An 18782-nucleotide genomic window follows, 5' to 3' on the forward strand; every position below is an offset into this window, starting at 1 on the left:
TTAAACTATTATTACACAGCTTTCTCCATTAAAATTAAATAGTGTTTTACAGATATTTTCCTTAAAAAAAAATAATCTGCAGGTCATCTTTACTGCTCTGTTCTCTTGCTGCTGCTACAGAAATATCATTTAAGTGATAAGAAACTTCACTAACTGCTGCAGTGCATGGTCAATATCTGCAGCAACAAGGTATGAGAAAAATGCTCATGACCTTTCTTAAACTACCTTTTTTCATTCCTTAGGATTGCCAAATTTGCATGTTTCTGCCTAAAAAGTACTATTAAACAACGGAGGAGTTTGTACTTTCACAAGATAAACATATAGGTGCCAATATATAAATAAACCCTCTTACTCTTAAGGTCAAAGATATGAAACAAATACAGCATGTACAGGACTGCTCATGAAACGCAGAACTTGCTGCAATCCAGCAAAAGATCTCTTGCGCACAGTGGCACTTTTATTTTTGAACGTTCACCGCTCTCGCACTGTATCATACACTGTACTTATATTCACGTTTCTCATTACAGATGAGTTACCTCTTTTAGCTGCTCTTTACGGAGTTTATATTCTCTCTTCTGGGACTCCAGAAAACTGTTCAATTCTTTTTTCTGTTGGGCCTGAATATGCTGTTGAAACTTCTTTTCTTCATTGGCCATCACTTTAGCCTACAGCAAATCCAGCAGCAAATCAGTTTGAGTCCCGATGGATTACAGCTCATGTTCCATTTCAGCCCCAAGACTGGGAACTCATGGTACAGTCACCACGATACTCACCATGATTCTGAATAAGCACGAGTCTCAAGAGCTTGCCCTCACTCTCTTCTCATTCCAACCCCCCATCAACGCACCTTTTTCAGTGCCTCATTTCCTCAGCACTACTGTTCAGCTAGTCTTGCCTAACAAAGTCAACACCTTAGGATAAACTATATCCCTAGCGCTCCACCGAGATCCAAGATGAACAAAGAATCAATAATAATCGCTGTAGGCGGCACCACTTCATTATCAATTATTTAAAAGCATAAAACCCCCCATATCCATAAGCAACTAGATGGCGAACATTTAAGCGTAGTTGGCGTACTTCTCTGCACGCTAATCTGCCTCCATAACACTTGATGGCAGTCAGTTATTGACAGCATATACATGGCAAAAGAAAGGAAAACCCTTACAGTATTTTTTCTGGGCTTAGTCTACTAACATTTAGTATAATGCACTGTGATGAAGGACATACCTTTCCTCTAGTTACATAAACCCCTTAGTGTAAGGAGGTGATGTATTAGCCTTTTTCTAATTAGCAATTTGCTTGGCTCCTGAAAACAGACATGTAAGAGACTACAATGTCATCTCTTCATCAGTGAGGGGAAGTGGACAGTTCAATGTAATTAACAAATATAGACTGGTGTGCTAAACCGTAATCTCCTACCTCTTTCTCCATGGCTGCTTGGTGCTTTTTAATTAGCTTTTCCATTTCTGCAGCAAAATTGTTACGCTGTGTTTCAAGATCTTTGTCCAACCTGAGGCGATGCTCGTCCATCTCTGCCTTCAGTTTATTCTCTAATGCCATCAGTTGCTTCTGGTGTTGCCGTCTCATACGTTTATAGCCAGACATCTGCTCTCGGAGTTCAGAGTCTTGTTCATGTTCCTGCATTTGCCTTGTCACCTAGGAAGATAACCACATCGGGCCAAAGTAAGCTAATGCTTCTTAATCTGCTTTTCAGCAATCTTCAAACCACAAAATAAAACTATTCAGTAAAGAAATATGATTTTGTTGTAAAGAAAAGCACACATCCTAATGGCAGCAGAGCAGATTAAAAACTGAATTCTGCTGTAGAAGATAAGCTCACATGGGCTCCAGCAGAAAAACCGTACAATTGTTATAAAGCTGGTACTAAATAATGTCTTTTTAGCCCACTGCAATGAGGGTGCATCTATACACGCACGTACACACAAATACACAAATATACATAATACGCATATGAAAATAAAAGCCAGCTTACTATTATAAACAGTTTCCTATATTCTACTAGGCATATTGGTTTTGAAAATACCTAATATACACAAATTACATTTGCTCAGGTGTCGCATTTAAACTTTTATTAACTTACATTAAACTATTTCAGTGATAATATCTCAGCCAACAAGGACAGCTCATATTCTGATGAAATCTTAAAAGCTCTAAGTAATTTCACAGAGCAATGTTCAAAGGCAACCCGTCCTATACAACCTCATCAAAATAAGAACTTTAACGTACCAGCGATGCTGTGCGTATAGTAGCAAAGTGCTCTCGGTTGCGATAATGAGACTTGTGGCGAGATACTTGGGGAGGAGACTGGGGTTCTGATGCCCTTGTTCGAGGATCTGACTCCTCTCTGTAGTTTTCTTCCTCCTTATCAGCAAATATTAACATGAGAGAATAAAGAGAATCTGTGTTACTAAGGATTTTTATTTTGGTCTGGTTTAAAAGACATTTAAAAGGAAGGAAAACCATTTTACATTCATCAGCCTTCAAAGATCCTCCTGCCAATAAGCTGGATGAAGGAATATATTGCAACAAGTGCTCTGATCTAGGATCTTTGCTTTTGGAAATTTCACTGTGAATTTTTGTTACTGAGAGAAAAATGACTAATTAAAGCTGAAAATGAGAAAAATAAATGGAAAACTGAAAACTGAGTTAAAACAGTTTACTTCAACAAAACATAGAAGCTATAAAGTAGATTATACCAAGTCTGAAAGACAAAAACAACGTCTTTGTAACCCTGAAAGACAGAGGAAGATTTTCATTACACCCACTACAGAAATACCTCAAAGCAAATTTTAAAATTTGTCACGGTGCATTCCACATTCTTATTTTGAGTTTGTCATTCATCACAGAGCGATTAGTAGTTAGATATGATATACTAATTAACTCCCTGAGGAAATACCTGTGTCTCTCTCGCATATCTGGGCAAAGAACAAAACATTCTAACCACACCTATCATTAGCTAAGGAAACGTTACCGCTTTGCGAAAAGGTGCGATAACCCCTCCATAGCAAGAGCAGCATGGTTCAGAGGGACACTCCCCAGTTTATCCTTCATCATGTAGAGGTAAAGCAGGGGAAGTGGTTTCACAGCTTGCCGTGGCCAGAGTGCTACATTTCTTTTTCCACGCATCTTTGTTCATTAACCAAATATTCGAATCAAGTGCTGGGAAGCTGGGTACTTCAGGAACAGATTTCAGCCACTACTGTGGATCCTGTATTTAAGAATTCACTAACTAGAAGGTAAAAAGGTGGAACTCTCACATCCTTTTGTCCCATGAAGCAGTGCTGCAAATTAAGGGCATCCACTAAATAAACCTATTCGCAACCTGCCGTTCCAACTCCTCACTGTAAAGCAAACTGCTTTTGAAACAATTCAATAAGTAAAAGATTTTTTAGTGAATCAACAGAAATGAACGATTTTTACAGCAATATTCCAAAGTTTCCAGCGTGCATTAATATATTTAGAGCACAATATTAGAACCTGCAGAAAATTACTTGGGATAGCAAGCATTTGACTTTTTGTCATCGTGCCAACCCAACCCTGTCCCATTTTACACCTTCGAAGTTATCCAGTAAAAATCCAATGCTTACCGGCTTTAAATGAATGACAGAGCTATTTGACATCACGGTGTGGTCCCCCTCCATCATATCCAGCTCGCTCTTATCATCCGAGGCATCTGGAAGACTGTTAACACTACTGCTTTGGCTACTGGCACTGATAGACATACTAGGAATGGACTGATTACTTCCGACACTATTCACTGTTCCTGTCCTGCCAACACCGTGATCTTGTTCCTAAGAGAAAGGAATTATTAAGAAAATCCAAATCCATCACAGTTGTATCCTATGGACACTACCAAATGAAATGTTCATTCCATTCCTTTCTAAAGGCATCTACCTGCCACGTCATGGCAGTTCCCACCCTCCAGGCATTGCCATGAAACATTTCTCTTGTGGGATGCCAGGGAGAGAAAGAATCAACCTTGTCAAGATTAACTGGCTGATGTCAGATTCTTTTCAACAGCGAGTCTGTTAACAAGCTGAACTCTATCATGTATCAGCAACAGTGTGTCACCAGAAACTGTTCTGACACCAGCATCTTCTAAGTGCTCAGCTGGGACCCGGCACCTTGCACAGTTCCCTTCCGTACATGACAGAACTGCAATCTAGAGGAATCTCAATTTCTGCATGGTGATTGCAGCATGCAACCCCAAAAAGATACTTTTTTTTAAAATCAAGTACAGACTTCTGTGTCTTAGACTCAGAACAACATTCTCCAGACAAAACTAGAAGACTGTCAAGGGCCTTGTACATATGGTCAAAACAGACGTTAACTGCAGTTGCTGAAAGAGTCCTCATGAAGCCTGACAAACAGGCAAAGAAAGCTAGGATTTACAGAACTGGAAGCTAACTGTTCAAGCATGAACACATGGCACAGCTTCTTGCCAGCACTAGGCATCTACCCTGTTTGTCCTTGTTTGTGCCTTGAGGTAGCTTTATTCCAAGCATAGAGGGGAAGACAGACTTTACAGCCAGGTATGTAAACAGCCTCCATTTGTTTTAGCAATATCTGAGTTGTGGTTATTTAAATGACAGCATCATTCTCCGGTTCAGTGATGAAATCCAAAGTTTCTCTCACCTCCTCCTCCTCCTGTGTTTCGACTGCAGGGCCATTGTGCGCCTCCTGGAAGAGGAGCTTCTTCATTTTACGATACTGCAGGTTGTCCAGTTCTCTCACTGCATCCTTTGTTCTCTGAATCAAGTCTATTAACACCGTTTCGGGCCGCTCCCGAAGAACAAACATGTGCTGTAGAACACACAAATAGGTGAGTGACCTCTTATGCCTCCATTGCACATGCTTTGAGGATAAAATTATGACCACTAGTTGGGTTTGTTAGCTCTCTTCCCTGAAAAGGAGGCGAATACCTTCACAGCTTACACTGGCACTATTTTTAGGCTTCATGATCCAGATAGATTTCAGAATGATTACTTTCTGATGGGAGACGTTGACCAAAAAGTAAAGATGTAAAAAAACCAGAAATGGTATTTCATGTACCATGAAAACAGGCTCTGTTTAAACCTAGACTTCTTTAGATGTTGGGGTATTTAGAGAGTTATCTACTTGTGGTTTAGAGGGGGAAGAGCAACAAATAACATATAAATGCTAAAGGTGTTAGACTGGTTAAGTATCTCTGACCAAATGTTAATTAACACATTGGCTAACTCCCACTTTAAAACCCTTTTCCTTGTTTAGAAAAGCTTGATAATCAAATATTCAGCATATAGCTCTGAGTCATAAAATAGACTGTGAACCTTCAAGCCCAGCCCTAGAACACTTAGCCATGTTATGCTCTTTTTTTGGAAATATTCACTGCATTTCACTGCAAAGGTGGCTACATTTTGCCAATAGGTAAAACAAGTCCTGTCTATGTATGTCAGAAGCAGCTTTTGCAGTCTCCAGATTAAATGTGCTGTGCAAGCATGAGTCATTATTAACACCACTGCTAGTTTCATTTTGTTCCTTTGGAGAACTGCATTGCCATTTCCAACATGTCACATTCCCTACCTGTCTCTGTAAAGTGGCATGCAGCTGTTTCAGACTATAGATATGGAAGGAATACATTCACAAACATTTAATTTCCATCAATGTTCTCTATAATTGCAGTGCATTGCTCAAAATAAAACCAATCTGCAGAATTCTGAAATGGCAGGACTACACACCCACACTGAAACCTCTACTGGATAATTGCATTTAGTTTCCGAATACACAGTTTTTAGAGGCAAAAGTCCTCAGAACCATTTAAGTAAAAACATGCAAAAAGGTGATGATAAAACCTTCATAAATAGCATCCATTTCCCTACAATGCAAAATTTTGGAAAACCGCTGTTTAGCAGAAACATGGCTGGGATAAAAAAAAAAACAAAATAACAAAATAACATCACAAGCACTGTAAAGAAAATGACAAGTTAGTAAAATTCTGAATGCCACGTGATGCCACAAAGGAAATCCATCGAAGTCACACTTACAATAAAGCAGCTTTAACACCTAACTTCTACGTGAGTTGCGTTCACTTAAGAACATTTCAGCTTTTTGCAACAATCTACCACATTGGCTTTGTTTCCAGACTAGAGCAAGGAAAACCAAGTATCTGCAGCATACAGGTGCACAAATGAAGAAAAAAAAAAAAAAAAAGCTAAGAAATAAAGCAAGAGAAAATCTGCAGACAGCTGAGGCTTATTCATGTCAAGGAAAAGTATGGGGAAGAAAAACTGCTTTCCTCTTGCCCCTTTCCCCCAGGGATACTATTAGAACAGAGGATTTCAGTTCTACGTGTAAAGCACATAGGTGATAGGAGAGGATAAAAAGCCTTTAGGGGTATATATAGCATAGAATAAAGAGGGAAGTAACGAAAGGTATTTGTTAACTAGTGCATGGCAGCTCTGTCAGGATTAATTATAATCACTGGAAGGATAGACTGAGCTTAAGAAACTGAAACTCTCGACAAGTTGATGGTCATCCAGTGTCACTTGATGGGGTGTCCTTTTATGATGAGAACCATGCTGGCTGGGAGAGTCACCCGGGGAACTGCCTGAGACACTGCAAAGGGGCAGTAAAGCTAGGACTGCCAGCTCGGTACACTCCACAGCACCCTCAGCTCAATAGGGATAACGGGCAGAGACAGCATTGTTAACCGTAACCTAGTACAGTAGGTGAGACAGAAGAACATCTCAGGGCATGGCCCCTTTTTAATACCACGTGGAAAACAAAAAGGACAAGTAAGCCAACCTTCAGAAGCTCCTCTGATGTAGGCCTGTCTTGAGGAATTTTCTGGAGGCAAGAATCTACGAAGTTTCGAAAATAATCAGACCTGTGGCAAGGAGAGGGGAAAAAAAAAAAAAAAAATCCATCTGAGTTAACGACCCAGTTTAATTCATTAAGGAATCAAGATACTCACATCTGGGTGCTCCTAGCAGAAAGAGTGGGGAGAAACCACACAGACCCAGTACTTCATACTACAGCCTCTATCATCCCTAAGTCAAGCCAAAGGCCACTGCTATTAGTAGGTAGATCCCTTTAACCTCAGCTTCCAGACAAAATGTTTCAGCTTAAGAATGCAAAAATATTAGCCAGTTCAAGAGGAAGGAAAGTTCTGTATAAAAGGCAGACACCCATATATCTCAGTGCAAGCATCAACCCTGTCAAATTCTACATTGCACAAACTCTTCAAGGTCTAATCAGAGCCTCTGCCCTGTTCCACCTCTGTGTGCCAGTGTTTCATCCACAAACTGTATTAGCACACAATCCCTGAAATGCCTTTGGCCCCTCAGACACTTCTACACTATTGTGCAATCTGTCACAAGTAAGACTTAAGGTCATGACTTGTTCAGTAACTTCTCTCCTTCTGTACGCTAAAATTCTGTATTTTGCCCTTTCTCTGACCACAGGTTTTCAGAAGGGCAGGATTATACCCTGAAAACAGCAGCACATCAGTTGTACAGGTTTTATTTCTTTCCTCTCCCACCACTCCCCCTCCCCCATCACGTAATGGGGAGTTTTGCTACTGCAATATTTCAGTAAATTAAATTATTGCATTTTTTGGTCAGAAAAATGCATAAAATGAGCTGAATGTTTTGTCAAGCACCAGGGTGTGAAATAGCCTAACCAGAAAATCTCAGAAGTAGAAAAAATTTCTAAAAATAAGGTACAATGTATTATGTTAGAGGCCTAGGACTACGGCTCGGAAAAATATAATTAGGAAGTTTTTAACTTTAAAATTAGTTTACTGTGTTTGCTGTTTCAAAAGACAGTTGTTGAGGCTGGGAGGCACAAAATGTTACTACTGTGCTTTATTCTTCTGAAGTTTATGCAACAGACACTTGCCACACACAAGCAGTGTCTTCATCTTGCAAAGCACTACTTCAACAAAACAAGATTTAGGAATTGACAGTGTGGTTTGCGATTAAAAAACACTAAAAACCACATTTTTGGCTAGCCTGGGAGCTTCAAAAGTTTACTGACCCTTGAACTGAATTTTTTTACAGGATCTTATGTTCTTCCAGCAGCATGTCCTGTTTCTACTACATTCTAGAGTCTAAAATGCATATTTAGCAATTGGTCAATTTTGTATATAAAATGTATAGTGAACCTAACAAGAACCTTCCAGCTCACATCCTCCCAATAGGAATCCAGCCATTTCAAGAACTCAGCATGACAAAGCACTCCATTTACAGCAATTCCCTACTACATTCCTCCCTCAGTAATACTCACCATTCATTAGACTGTAGTGTAGGGGATTCATTCTGCGCTATGTGATATAAGGCACTCATTGCGTTCATATTAAACAAAGGAGGCTTCCTTTCCGCTACACACAAAAGAAAATAATTTTTATATAGGGAGATAGTCTCATGTGTTTGCTCTTTTTTAGTTTACATCCCTTTAAAAAGAAAACCACATCAGCAGAATCACTATTGCCTGAACATGGAACCCCAAACCAACCCTACCCTGCAATCAGACAGATATGTTGGCATATGTCCTATACCACTGCAGAAGATGAAAGCACTTTGAAGATCAAATGCCTTGTCCTCTCAAGCTTTTAAATTACGTGGTTTATCATAGTTGAGTTCTCTGACTCATTTTAACATACTGAAATAGGAGTAAGTTAACAGTAAGCTCTATACTCGGTGTTTAGCCACTAAGCATTCTTGGTTACATACCCCCCCCCCTTTTTTTTCAACTACAGTTGCTAAAAAGCTAACAAATTTTTAATTCTAGAAGGACAGCAGTGATAAAGAAAAAGCTGGTTACAAGAACCATCAAATCAAACTTAGCTGACTAAGCACATGGGCAGGAAGTCAGTAACAGGCCAACTCTTTATACTATTTTGAGAGTTGCATTCTCTTTGGCTCTTCTCTCTCTTTCAAGCTTGTGTTACTCTTATAGACTGACACAGCATGAAAGCTTAATGAGGAAGGAGATGATCTCACTGTAACAACAAAATCGAAGCTTCATCAGAATGTTTATGGGGTAAACCTATAAAGCTCAGCCTTGCCATAAACATTCCAGAGAAGCTGGTCAGGCCACGAGGACCTTCCTACACTAGTGAAAATGTAACAGAAAACTTTCCTTCCCCCCAAAAAACAAGCAAAGAAAAAAATAATGATAGTTTTCTTATTCTGCTTTTCAATTTTGAGTTGAATAGTAGCAGTAAGCTATGTATCGGAGACCACAGTTCACTCATCGCTACCACAGGACGGACTAAGCCCTACAAATTCCTCAGAACAGGTAAATTGAGGAGTTAAGCCTTTCCTCAAATGTAGCACTTCACCTTCTCTAATCTGTCAGATAACTAGTTGCTGCTATCGAGGATCAGACTGATTATCCATTAAACTATTTTAACTGACCTCTTAAACTATTTTTAACTGACTGTTCTCCCTAGCTTTTTTTTCTTCTTAACTCACCTGAATAAAATAGAAATCTTCAAGAAACTCAGTGAGGCCATTTCTAACACTAAGTGATAATTTGAGAAGGCTACTAGACATCTCATTTTTCTGCTTTCTTCCTTCTTGGCTTATCCAAACCAACACAAATAAGATAACCACACCGACCCAGCCTACAACGCTCTACTGTCCTGACCTAGTCTCACCTCCCACCACGCTAGAAGCCATAGACGAAGCCTAACGCTTCATATTGCAAAAACGCAGCGTGCAGGAAGGCACCCGGGGGTGTGGTGGCCATGAGCTCACTGCATTCCTGGAGCACTGCAGCCAGCCAAGTCTCCTTACTCCACTCGGAGCAGGATTCTGTCATGACAGTCACACCCCTTCAACTTACTTTACATTGGCAACCAAAAAAAATCTCTGCTCTGAAGAAAGAATCTATTTCACGTCCTGGAAGAAAGTGAAGTTGACAGTTTGGAATGCCAGACAGCATTTTTAGCTAAACTGTGCAGTTCACATGGATTAGCGTGTTCCTGAGAGCTCTCGCTGCCCAGCCGGGCTGCTCCTCCACCGACGTCGGTTTGGAGTACGAGCAATGAGATCTGACAAGGATGGTAGGACAGCCTCAGGTGCAACGAGCAGCACTGAACCTCACCATCCTGAGGAAAACTTACAGCTAAGTGCTTCTAGAGAGCTGGATCCTGACTAAAATCCGAGTAGTGCTGTGCATGGTGTTGTGCTTCCATGAGTGTATTTTTGTTCCAAGAAAATACTACATGTTAAATTTAAACAGAATGCCATACTAACATAGGCCTTCTAAATTGACATTCTGCTTTAAGGAGCCTGTTCTAATGGCAATGCCATCATTTCTTTTGGGTTTGATTTATAGGTTACCACTTCAAAACTGGATTATTCTGTATCTTTTTCTTAAAAAAAACAACAAACAAATGAACTACTCACAAGTGAAAAGATACACTGCATATAGCTTTGAAGCTGTCCACTTATCCAAAACTTCATTATTGCAGAACTTGTTAATGTGTCTTAAATTTTCATGCAAACAATATCAACTTATATCATTAAATACATTTTTACACTGGTACTTTTATTGGTTCATTTCTAAAGCTGTTCAGCAAATAGGGTGTTTTTCAGTTCAAAAGTTAACTGCCTCTCCCACAGAACGCGAACACCTTTAGTGAAATAGCTTGGCTATTTTCTTTGTCTAGAAAACTCTTTTTCTTCGGGTAATGAAAACACCAGTTCAATAAACACCAGATTGGAGACTTGGCCTTGAATTCTAGAGAGCACATTTAGATCTTTTCTCTAAAACTCAAGTCCCAGAGAAACCCGGACAATAAAGGAAGCATAGATTTTCTGCACTGTGATTCAGCTGAATAAGTTCTAGGTATTAAATAACTACATTTTATAATTTTTCAAAGGAAATAACTTACCTAACTCAATACAGGTAATTCCAAGAGACCAAACATCTACTTTGCCATCATACTGCCCTTCATCCATGGCTAAAATCACTTCTGGGGCCATCCTAAAATACGAAATTGGTGCTCATAAAATTCTGGGCAATGGAACACATTATCATCATCAGAATTTCAATGAAACAGGCTGTTTCGCTGATTTCAGCTACCATAAACAAATCATTCTCCAAGGTATCAGGCATGAACACAGCATACTGGGAACACAGACCAGGCACCCACACTAGTACAAGCCTGTAGAGAGGCTGCGCGATGTTCTCCTATGCTTTGCCCAACTCTCCATTTATGAGTATCACCACCTTCTCACCCTCCCACATTTCCAATAGTTTAGCTGGCTGCCTAACTCTGGTGAAATAATTATAGCATGCAGTTGTGTAAACACCACAGATTAGGTGTAAGAGATCAAAAGCATACAAGGGATCTGCAAAGGGTTTTGTTCAATGAACCTGGCCTTTCCTATGAAAGAAAAAACACTTCAGTTATTTCAACAACCAGACGTGGTAAGAACATATGAATTGTTAAAACCACTGGGGGGTGTGATTAAAATATATTACAGATGATTCAATCCCACCTCTACCACTTAAAGTCAGCATAAGTAGAACAACAAAATATTTTTATTAAATTTTGTGAACTACAAATACAAGGATTCACAATTTCTTGAAGTCAGAGCCTACTTACTATTTAATCTTTTTTTTGCAAAGTACATTTTATCCCTACCACAACCGGAAGATTACAAAGCTAGCTCCAACAAAGCCCAAGTGTATTAAATCCCAGTAAATGATCTTTTTACTTCACAAAGCCAGAAATGCATAAAACTCTTGGCTTACCAATATGGCGTCCCCACAAATGAGTTGGCAGGAGATGCTATGGAAGCAGACCCAAAGTCAGCAAGTTTCACCTGTCCTGGCTCTGTCAGCAGGATGTTTCCTGCCTTGATATCTCTGGTTATAGAATACAAGTATCAGTATTACTCCTCTCCAAACAAGAAAACCTTCTATAGGACAGACTACAAAACATACCAGTATTCACATGTTCAAGCTCCAGAATACCCACGTTTCCTCCAAATACAAAATATTTAACCTTTAGGTTAATTGCTTAGCACGGCCCTTGATCTTGGAATCTAGTTTGTCTTAAAAATCAACTTAAAATGGCACACCTGGATAAGCTCCATATACAGTTCAGCAAAACCTTCTGAACCAACTACGTCCTTTATAAACGTTTTTCAGAAAGTCCTAATAATGTAACTATTCAAATCCTTCATCCTACTAAAATGCAGCAGATACTTTAAACACAAAGAACATTTGCATCCCATACTTACTGTGTACTTCTCAACATGTGTGTTCATGTAAAACTAATTTTTCAAGTATTAGTGCTCCCCCCGCCCCAGCAATCTTTGCCTTGCAGTGGCTACAAGCTATTTAGGTGAACTCAGCCTGCCTTGCTATTCACTGCTTCAGGGAATAATCAGCATCGTATCAAGTATTGAAAAGCCTAGCAGATTCAAAGCAATTCTGCAGAAATTATGAACACCAGCTGTAAGAGATAGTGCATATGGAGATACATAGCTTGCTAGTATTTGACTACTATAAATCACTAGTTTGGGAGCACATGGGCCCTGCAAAAAGAAAATCTCTGCTTACAAATACTAACTTTGGGATGAAGGGGATACAATCAACAAAATAAATTACCTGCAAGTGTGTGAGACAGCAAAAGTATAACCACTTACCTATGGATCATATTGTGAGAATGCAAGTATGCTAATCCCTGGAGAGCACCATGGGTAATTGCTGCTATTTCCACTTCTTGCAATGGCTTTTTATGAACTTAAGGAAAGAATTTATTTGAAATTCAATATTAAAGAAAACAATGCAGTTTGCAGCATGCAAGTGAGTACTGTTAACAATGTAAACAGAGAGAAAATACTAGAAGTTCATTTTTACTAGGTTCGGTATGAGAAGCAAATGTAAAAATAGTTTGTAGCGTACATTCTATAATCAGATGTAATCTTCTAACTGTAAAACAGCAGCTATTTACTATCAAAAAGAGACTACTTTGCAACCACAAACTACCTTCCTGTCAGTTCCGTGACCATTCTCCTAAATACCTATTTGAGACTCAATACTCAATTTTCCATTAATGAAGCTAAATCCCAAACCCTAGAACTTTACGACAATTCACACATGAATAAACTGTAGCAATACAGATGACTCTCCAGCAGCTCAGCCTTTTGTCCTGAAACGCTTCTGGCAAGGAAAGGAGATGAACAACTTACTGGCCACACATATATCTTCAAAGAAAGTTCACTTCAAGAAGCCTGATAGAAAAACGACCATTTAACAAAAGACCTCATCAAGCAAAACCCTAATACTGCTGCAGTGCTATTTTAGTCAGCAGGCCTACAGTTGTTAGTAAGCATTAGGATCAACAGCAAGGGTTTTCAGAAATAAATCTTGAACTGTCGTGACAGGAGAACCTTAAACTTGGAAGAAAAATAGCTGACTGACAACTTTAAAATATGAACCAAGGAGAAACTAGGCACCTAGGAAAGCCGACATTCTACAGAAAAACCATTACAGACGTGCAAGAATTTGAAAAACTGCACCTGTTCACATACACTCTGCCCCCAAATAAAACTATATACTCAAGGATGATTCTGTGATGCTGTAACTACGCAATACTATACTTCTGACTTTCAATGAAATAAACGTGCGCGCCATACCTTCTAGTAAGTCTGATGCTGATCCTAAGCAATATTCCATAACAAGCTGTATGGGAAGAAATCAAAATAGTTGTTAGAAAGTCTCTAATAGTAAATGTGTGTTTTCTAGATTTCTATGGAGAAATCTAGAAATAATCACTGATGCATACAATGCAGACTGCCATAACAAAATAAGTATTGCTTATAACATAAGCTCCATCCTAGCACTGTCACACCGACCCCTCCCACAAGGACAGCTCTAACTGGAACTAGCACAGCCTTCCTGGGTAAGATAACAAGTAACAAAACTTGTAAGGAAGGCAAAAGCATATTCATAACCAGTTATGTATTGTATTACATACCTTATTTTATATGCACATACTTAACAGGAATGTTAAATTGCACTTAACAAGCTTATCCGAGTATTAAAGGGCTATTTAGGGATTTACTAAAGATTTTGTCCCAGTCAGTTTTCAAAAAAAGAAACTAAAACTTTGTCCTACAGATTTATTGAAGCTAATACATGAACAGTACTTACAGTTTAAACTATTAGTTCAGCAATGTGATTTCTTTAGTATATCATACTACAAAAACTTTGTCAATGAGAGGTGTACGTCACACTTTTTGTTTGACAAAACGCTGCTTCTGCACAGCTAATTGCATCTATTCCTACACATATATTTTTATGCACACAAACTCAAATAACCCAAATTTAGTTTGGGATGGTTGGGGTTTTTTTGTTTGTTTAAATCAAATGTATTCATTTAATTAGGAGATGACAGCCAGAGATAAAACCAGCTAGTTGATTTTTTCTCTGTGTGTGTGTTCAGGTGACATGACAACAGAAGTAAACGATATACAAAAGAATAATTTAGTTAACTAACAGAAATACTAATGACTCAAAATATACTTTAATTACAATTATCAGTAGGATAATTCTAACCTATTCCATTAAAGTACAACTGAACACCTACTTCTGGAACATATTCAGTCAACCTGTAAAGTACTGAACCATTAATACTCTAGTGGCATACCAAATGCATTGTTAAATGACCTGCAAGTATCTAATAAAGTTGCCATTATTTGTCTCCCAGGCAGTACAAGTGAAATTCTCACCTTTCCTTACAGCAAGAAAAGTGATGGATAAATTCTACACCCCCCCCATTTATCGTTTATTTCAAATACTCAGTCCATCAAGGTAAGTACACTAGAACAACAGCACAATCGCCTTACTCTGCAAGTGAAAGGGAAAATTTCCCTAAATCTTGTTTCTAAAAACTACATTCAGTTTTGCTGAGCATCTGTAAGGTCCTTGGTTATTCTCATCTGAGTCTGTGCAATGCAAGTGTTCAGGTGCCTCTTGAAAGCCAGCTGGAGATATTTTAAAGCGCCCTTAACCAAGGCAAGAAGTGCAGAGTGCAGCAGATGCTTACCCATGCTGTATGCTCCCGCAAATAGCAGCCTTTGTATTCTATACTGTTAGGGTGTTTTATTCTTTGGAGGAACTTGACTTCCTTAATAATATCCTGCCATTTCTGTAAAAAATAAAAGAAATAGAAAGACTTAATAAAAATGTTACCTTTTTTTTTGGTTGTTGTTAAGTTAGTATGTCATTTAATTATTTTAAGAGGCAAAATCATCTTAAGGTTCCAAATCAGAATAAATATACACCAACATCATGATGGTCACTGCTTAACTCTTCAACAGATCTACAAAGTTGTTGATTGATTAGGCTGTATGTAAGGATCTCTCATCAATGTAATACTTTATACGTATGCATAGGATATACTGGTAAACAATATCTGAGCAAGTCCTCAAAAAAGCAGCGATCCTTTTTTAAGGGATACCACTTCTGTTGTCAGATCAAACATTTGTCCCAACCTGAAAGAGATGTGGACGATAAGTGTCCTTCAGCAGGATCAGCTCTTGCTTAACTGTTGTAGATATAAAGACCTATCCCTACTAGTAACTATATTACACTGGATGAGGCTCCATTTATCAGCCACCAAATATCTGACTACATTCTTGATAATGTTTCTCCATTACTAGTTTAGTCTTTACAAGGACCGACTTAAAATGAGTTACCTACCAGATAAGGGAATGGTCCTGCAGGAGTAAAAGAATAAACAGATAAAACAAAATCCAGGTTTATACTAAGGGGAGCTCTGCCAGTGCAACTTTAAAGTACAGAAGAGGCCAAAATGTCATGTTCCAACGTGTGCCTAGACACTGCCATTACTCCCCTCGGAGGAAATCACCAAGTCCTCCCATTTGCTGCATATCCACACCTCCTCAGGCAAGAAAGGCAAAAGCTTTTAAGTGCAACAGCAAAAATACAACTACCAGAAAAGATTTTCAAAAACAAATGCAGTAGCTGAAACCATTTAAGTATGCAGACATCAACACAAGAGTGTTGAAACTGAAAATGTTTGTGAGAAAGAGTATTAGTTCTGAAGTTAATCAGAGGTAGGGAAACCTCACCCAAAACCAAAAGGTTCAAAAGCTGTTTTCCAGGTCCTGTTAATCTCTCAGCACACACTTCCTCAGGCATACGTGTGTGGTTAGGATTCACAGATGGACAGAGAGGTCCCATATACCCAAATGCTTTGGAAAATGTGCAAAATCCAAATCCTCCTCAATAAAAATTGTAGGGTTACAGAAACAAATTAAACCAGGGGACATGGTAGCCACAACCGAGGCAGCTGATTGACTAAGCATTTCTCAACACCAGAAATTTCATGAGAATGACATTAGTGCAGTTATACTAACATAAACTCTCTCACCGACACCCTCGTTTCAGTACAAGAACAACTTTAGTTGCCTTTTACCTTTAGCTTCAAAGGCTTTGAGGTACTAAGCAATAAAAGCCAAACCAAGAAAGCAACACGCTAAACTTCTATATTAGGAAGAGAGAGGTGATATATTAGTCAAGAGGTATCCATGATTCCCTGCGTAAAAAAAAAAAAGCTCTGAGATCACATTAAGAGCACAGTACTACATATTTCAAAGGTTTTAAACTTATTTTTAGTATAAAATATGTCCCTATTTTAGAGAATAATTGTTGCCACCAATGATAAAATCTTATTATGAAACCAAAGTAAATATAAACGATACCAGAATGGCCTTCATCAATTTTCTTTACATAGGCTAGATCATAAGTCTAGCAAACTTCTGAACAAAACAAATAAATATAGAAGTAAAATAGAAAGTGTTTTAATCCTGGTCTTATTACTTTCTTCAAAATAAAGAAACATACGCATTGAAGACAAACAAAAGCTATTTCTGAAGCATGCACAGTTTGTTTCATTCATGTGAATAGAGTATTTATAGCTCACAGTAATTAAAACAGTAGGACAAGTAGTAAGTACAAATTATTCTTTCATCAGTACACAGTTAAACAAGTCACCACAGTGACAAAATAGAAACATGCATAGCAAATGTAACTATGAAGCTAGAATTTAGGACTGCTGGAGAGACACTGCCACCTCTACCTCCTACACAGATACACACACATACACACACAGAAAGGAAGGAATAGTTCAGCTCCGTGCAGCGCAGATGATCAATACACAAAAGGCAGGTACAGAAAGCAACGAGTTGTTAGTCAAACTCATCGGAGCAAGACTGCTTCTAAGACTGGAATATAGAGAATGGAAGGAGGGAATCATAAATGCCTTGAACAACATGCTTAAAATAAATACTTCTGTTGAAAAATCATGCCACGATTTGATAGATGTAATTTACCAGAAATAACACCAAATCAGCTGTTCATGTCATGTTGGGCTTTTCAAGAATCTGTATTAACACTTAAACATTTCAAGTATAAAATCAATTTTCTCTGTTAAGCGTCCTAGGGAAAAACACACATCTGGGGTGGCCATGAAAACATTTAACATTTAAATCTCGGAGGCCTACTTTTACAGACCTCTCTGCAAAGACTGCCTTAATCCCTAGCTCTGGCAGTTCTTCCATAATTATACTGCTGTTCAGATTTTCACACTCATTCATTCACTGCTGTTTTGCTTTTGTTTTAGCTCCTCATCAGCACAGTCATTCTAGGGAAGGATGCATTCTGCCTTACTACTTTGTACAAGCAAGACTCCCTTTGAATCTCTCACTACTGCATCCATTGCTATTATTTCTTTGTCCAGTAAGCAACATGGTTATATTGAAAGGTATTTAAAATGGAACATTTAAGGGCAACAAGACATACTAACATACAAATCTACCATTTTTAATTTTCTTTTTCGCTTTCTACACATTTATCTGGTCCCATAAAAGAGCCCTTTCTGTCTGGAAGAAGAGTCCTACCCATCTTTTCCAGGAGCAGACTAGGCAGAAATACAGTGTGAACAGTAAACTAATTTGTTTTGTTTACACAGTACCCTCATTCACCTTTACAGTTATAGGAAAGATTTCTCCTGCTGTAACCCAAGCTAATTAAAATCATCACATATAATAAGTATTTGCAATGGTCAAGATTTAATATGCAACATGTTCTACATACCTCATTGGACTGCTTCCCACTATATGACATTTTCTTGATGGCCACCACTTCATTGGTGCGCACATCACGTGCCTGTAACACGAAAACATGATGCATCAGCTTCTTCAGATCATGATTTCCCATAAGACATAAACCAAACATACTCAAACAAATCTTTATCCATTAGTTAACATTAGCAAAGAGTTAAACTAAAGTATCTTTCAAGGGCTGTGACTGCTGCATCTCTTAGAAATTTCCTTCTGAAGTTAAAGATCAGCCCCCTGTTTGTGAGACAAGGTATGACATTTTTCCATGCTCAGCATCCAGCAAGTCTCTGCCAGAGTCGAGTACCGTCACTTCTGAACTAAAAAGCATAGCTTATAAAAGCAGCTCTGATTCAAGCAGAATGGATTTTCCCTAAATCAACTCCTCTCCCTGCCCAGGTCCATTCGAGACAAAAGCAAGGCTCAGCCCCCTTGTTCCATTCCAAACATAAGCAAAGATGTCACAGATGCACAGGAGATACCAGACACCGGCGGCTTTCTCCCCAGTGCTCCCACAGATTAGCTATTGTGTCTTAAAGGAAGGCAGATGATATACAGAGAGATGGCAGTGGTCTAAGTGACCCATCTTCAGATTCCTATTCAGACTTTCAC

The 18782-nt window shown here is 38.7% G+C and overlaps 1 protein-coding gene across 3 annotated transcripts in view; it reads right to left on the reverse strand.

Moving 5' to 3' along the window:
- TAOK1 (TAO kinase 1) overlaps nt 1-18782 on the reverse strand; it is a 69287-nt gene that overhangs the window by 14132 nt on the left and 36373 nt on the right. For all 3 annotated transcript variants that reach the window (XM_052803392.1, XM_052803393.1, XM_052803394.1), the window contains exons 3-15: nt 18148-18219; nt 15074-15175; nt 13662-13707; nt 12669-12765; nt 11770-11883; nt 10904-10995; nt 8287-8380; nt 6805-6886; nt 4657-4824; nt 3609-3812; nt 2248-2382; nt 1420-1656; nt 537-665 (exon numbers count right to left, since the gene is read on the reverse strand). In XM_052803392.1, the coding sequence (XP_052659352.1) occupies nt 537-665; nt 1420-1656; nt 2248-2382; nt 3609-3812; nt 4657-4824; nt 6805-6886; nt 8287-8380; nt 10904-10995; nt 11770-11883; nt 12669-12765; nt 13662-13707; nt 15074-15175; nt 18148-18219 (1572 nt within the window). The remainder of the gene's footprint in view (nt 1-536; nt 666-1419; nt 1657-2247; nt 2383-3608; nt 3813-4656; nt 4825-6804; nt 6887-8286; nt 8381-10903; nt 10996-11769; nt 11884-12668; nt 12766-13661; nt 13708-15073; nt 15176-18147; nt 18220-18782) is intronic.

The sequence above is a fragment of the Harpia harpyja genome, chromosome 12, assembly GCF_026419915.1.
Source record: "Harpia harpyja isolate bHarHar1 chromosome 12, bHarHar1 primary haplotype, whole genome shotgun sequence".
In the NCBI taxonomy this organism is placed as follows: domain Eukaryota; kingdom Metazoa; phylum Chordata; class Aves; order Accipitriformes; family Accipitridae; genus Harpia; species Harpia harpyja.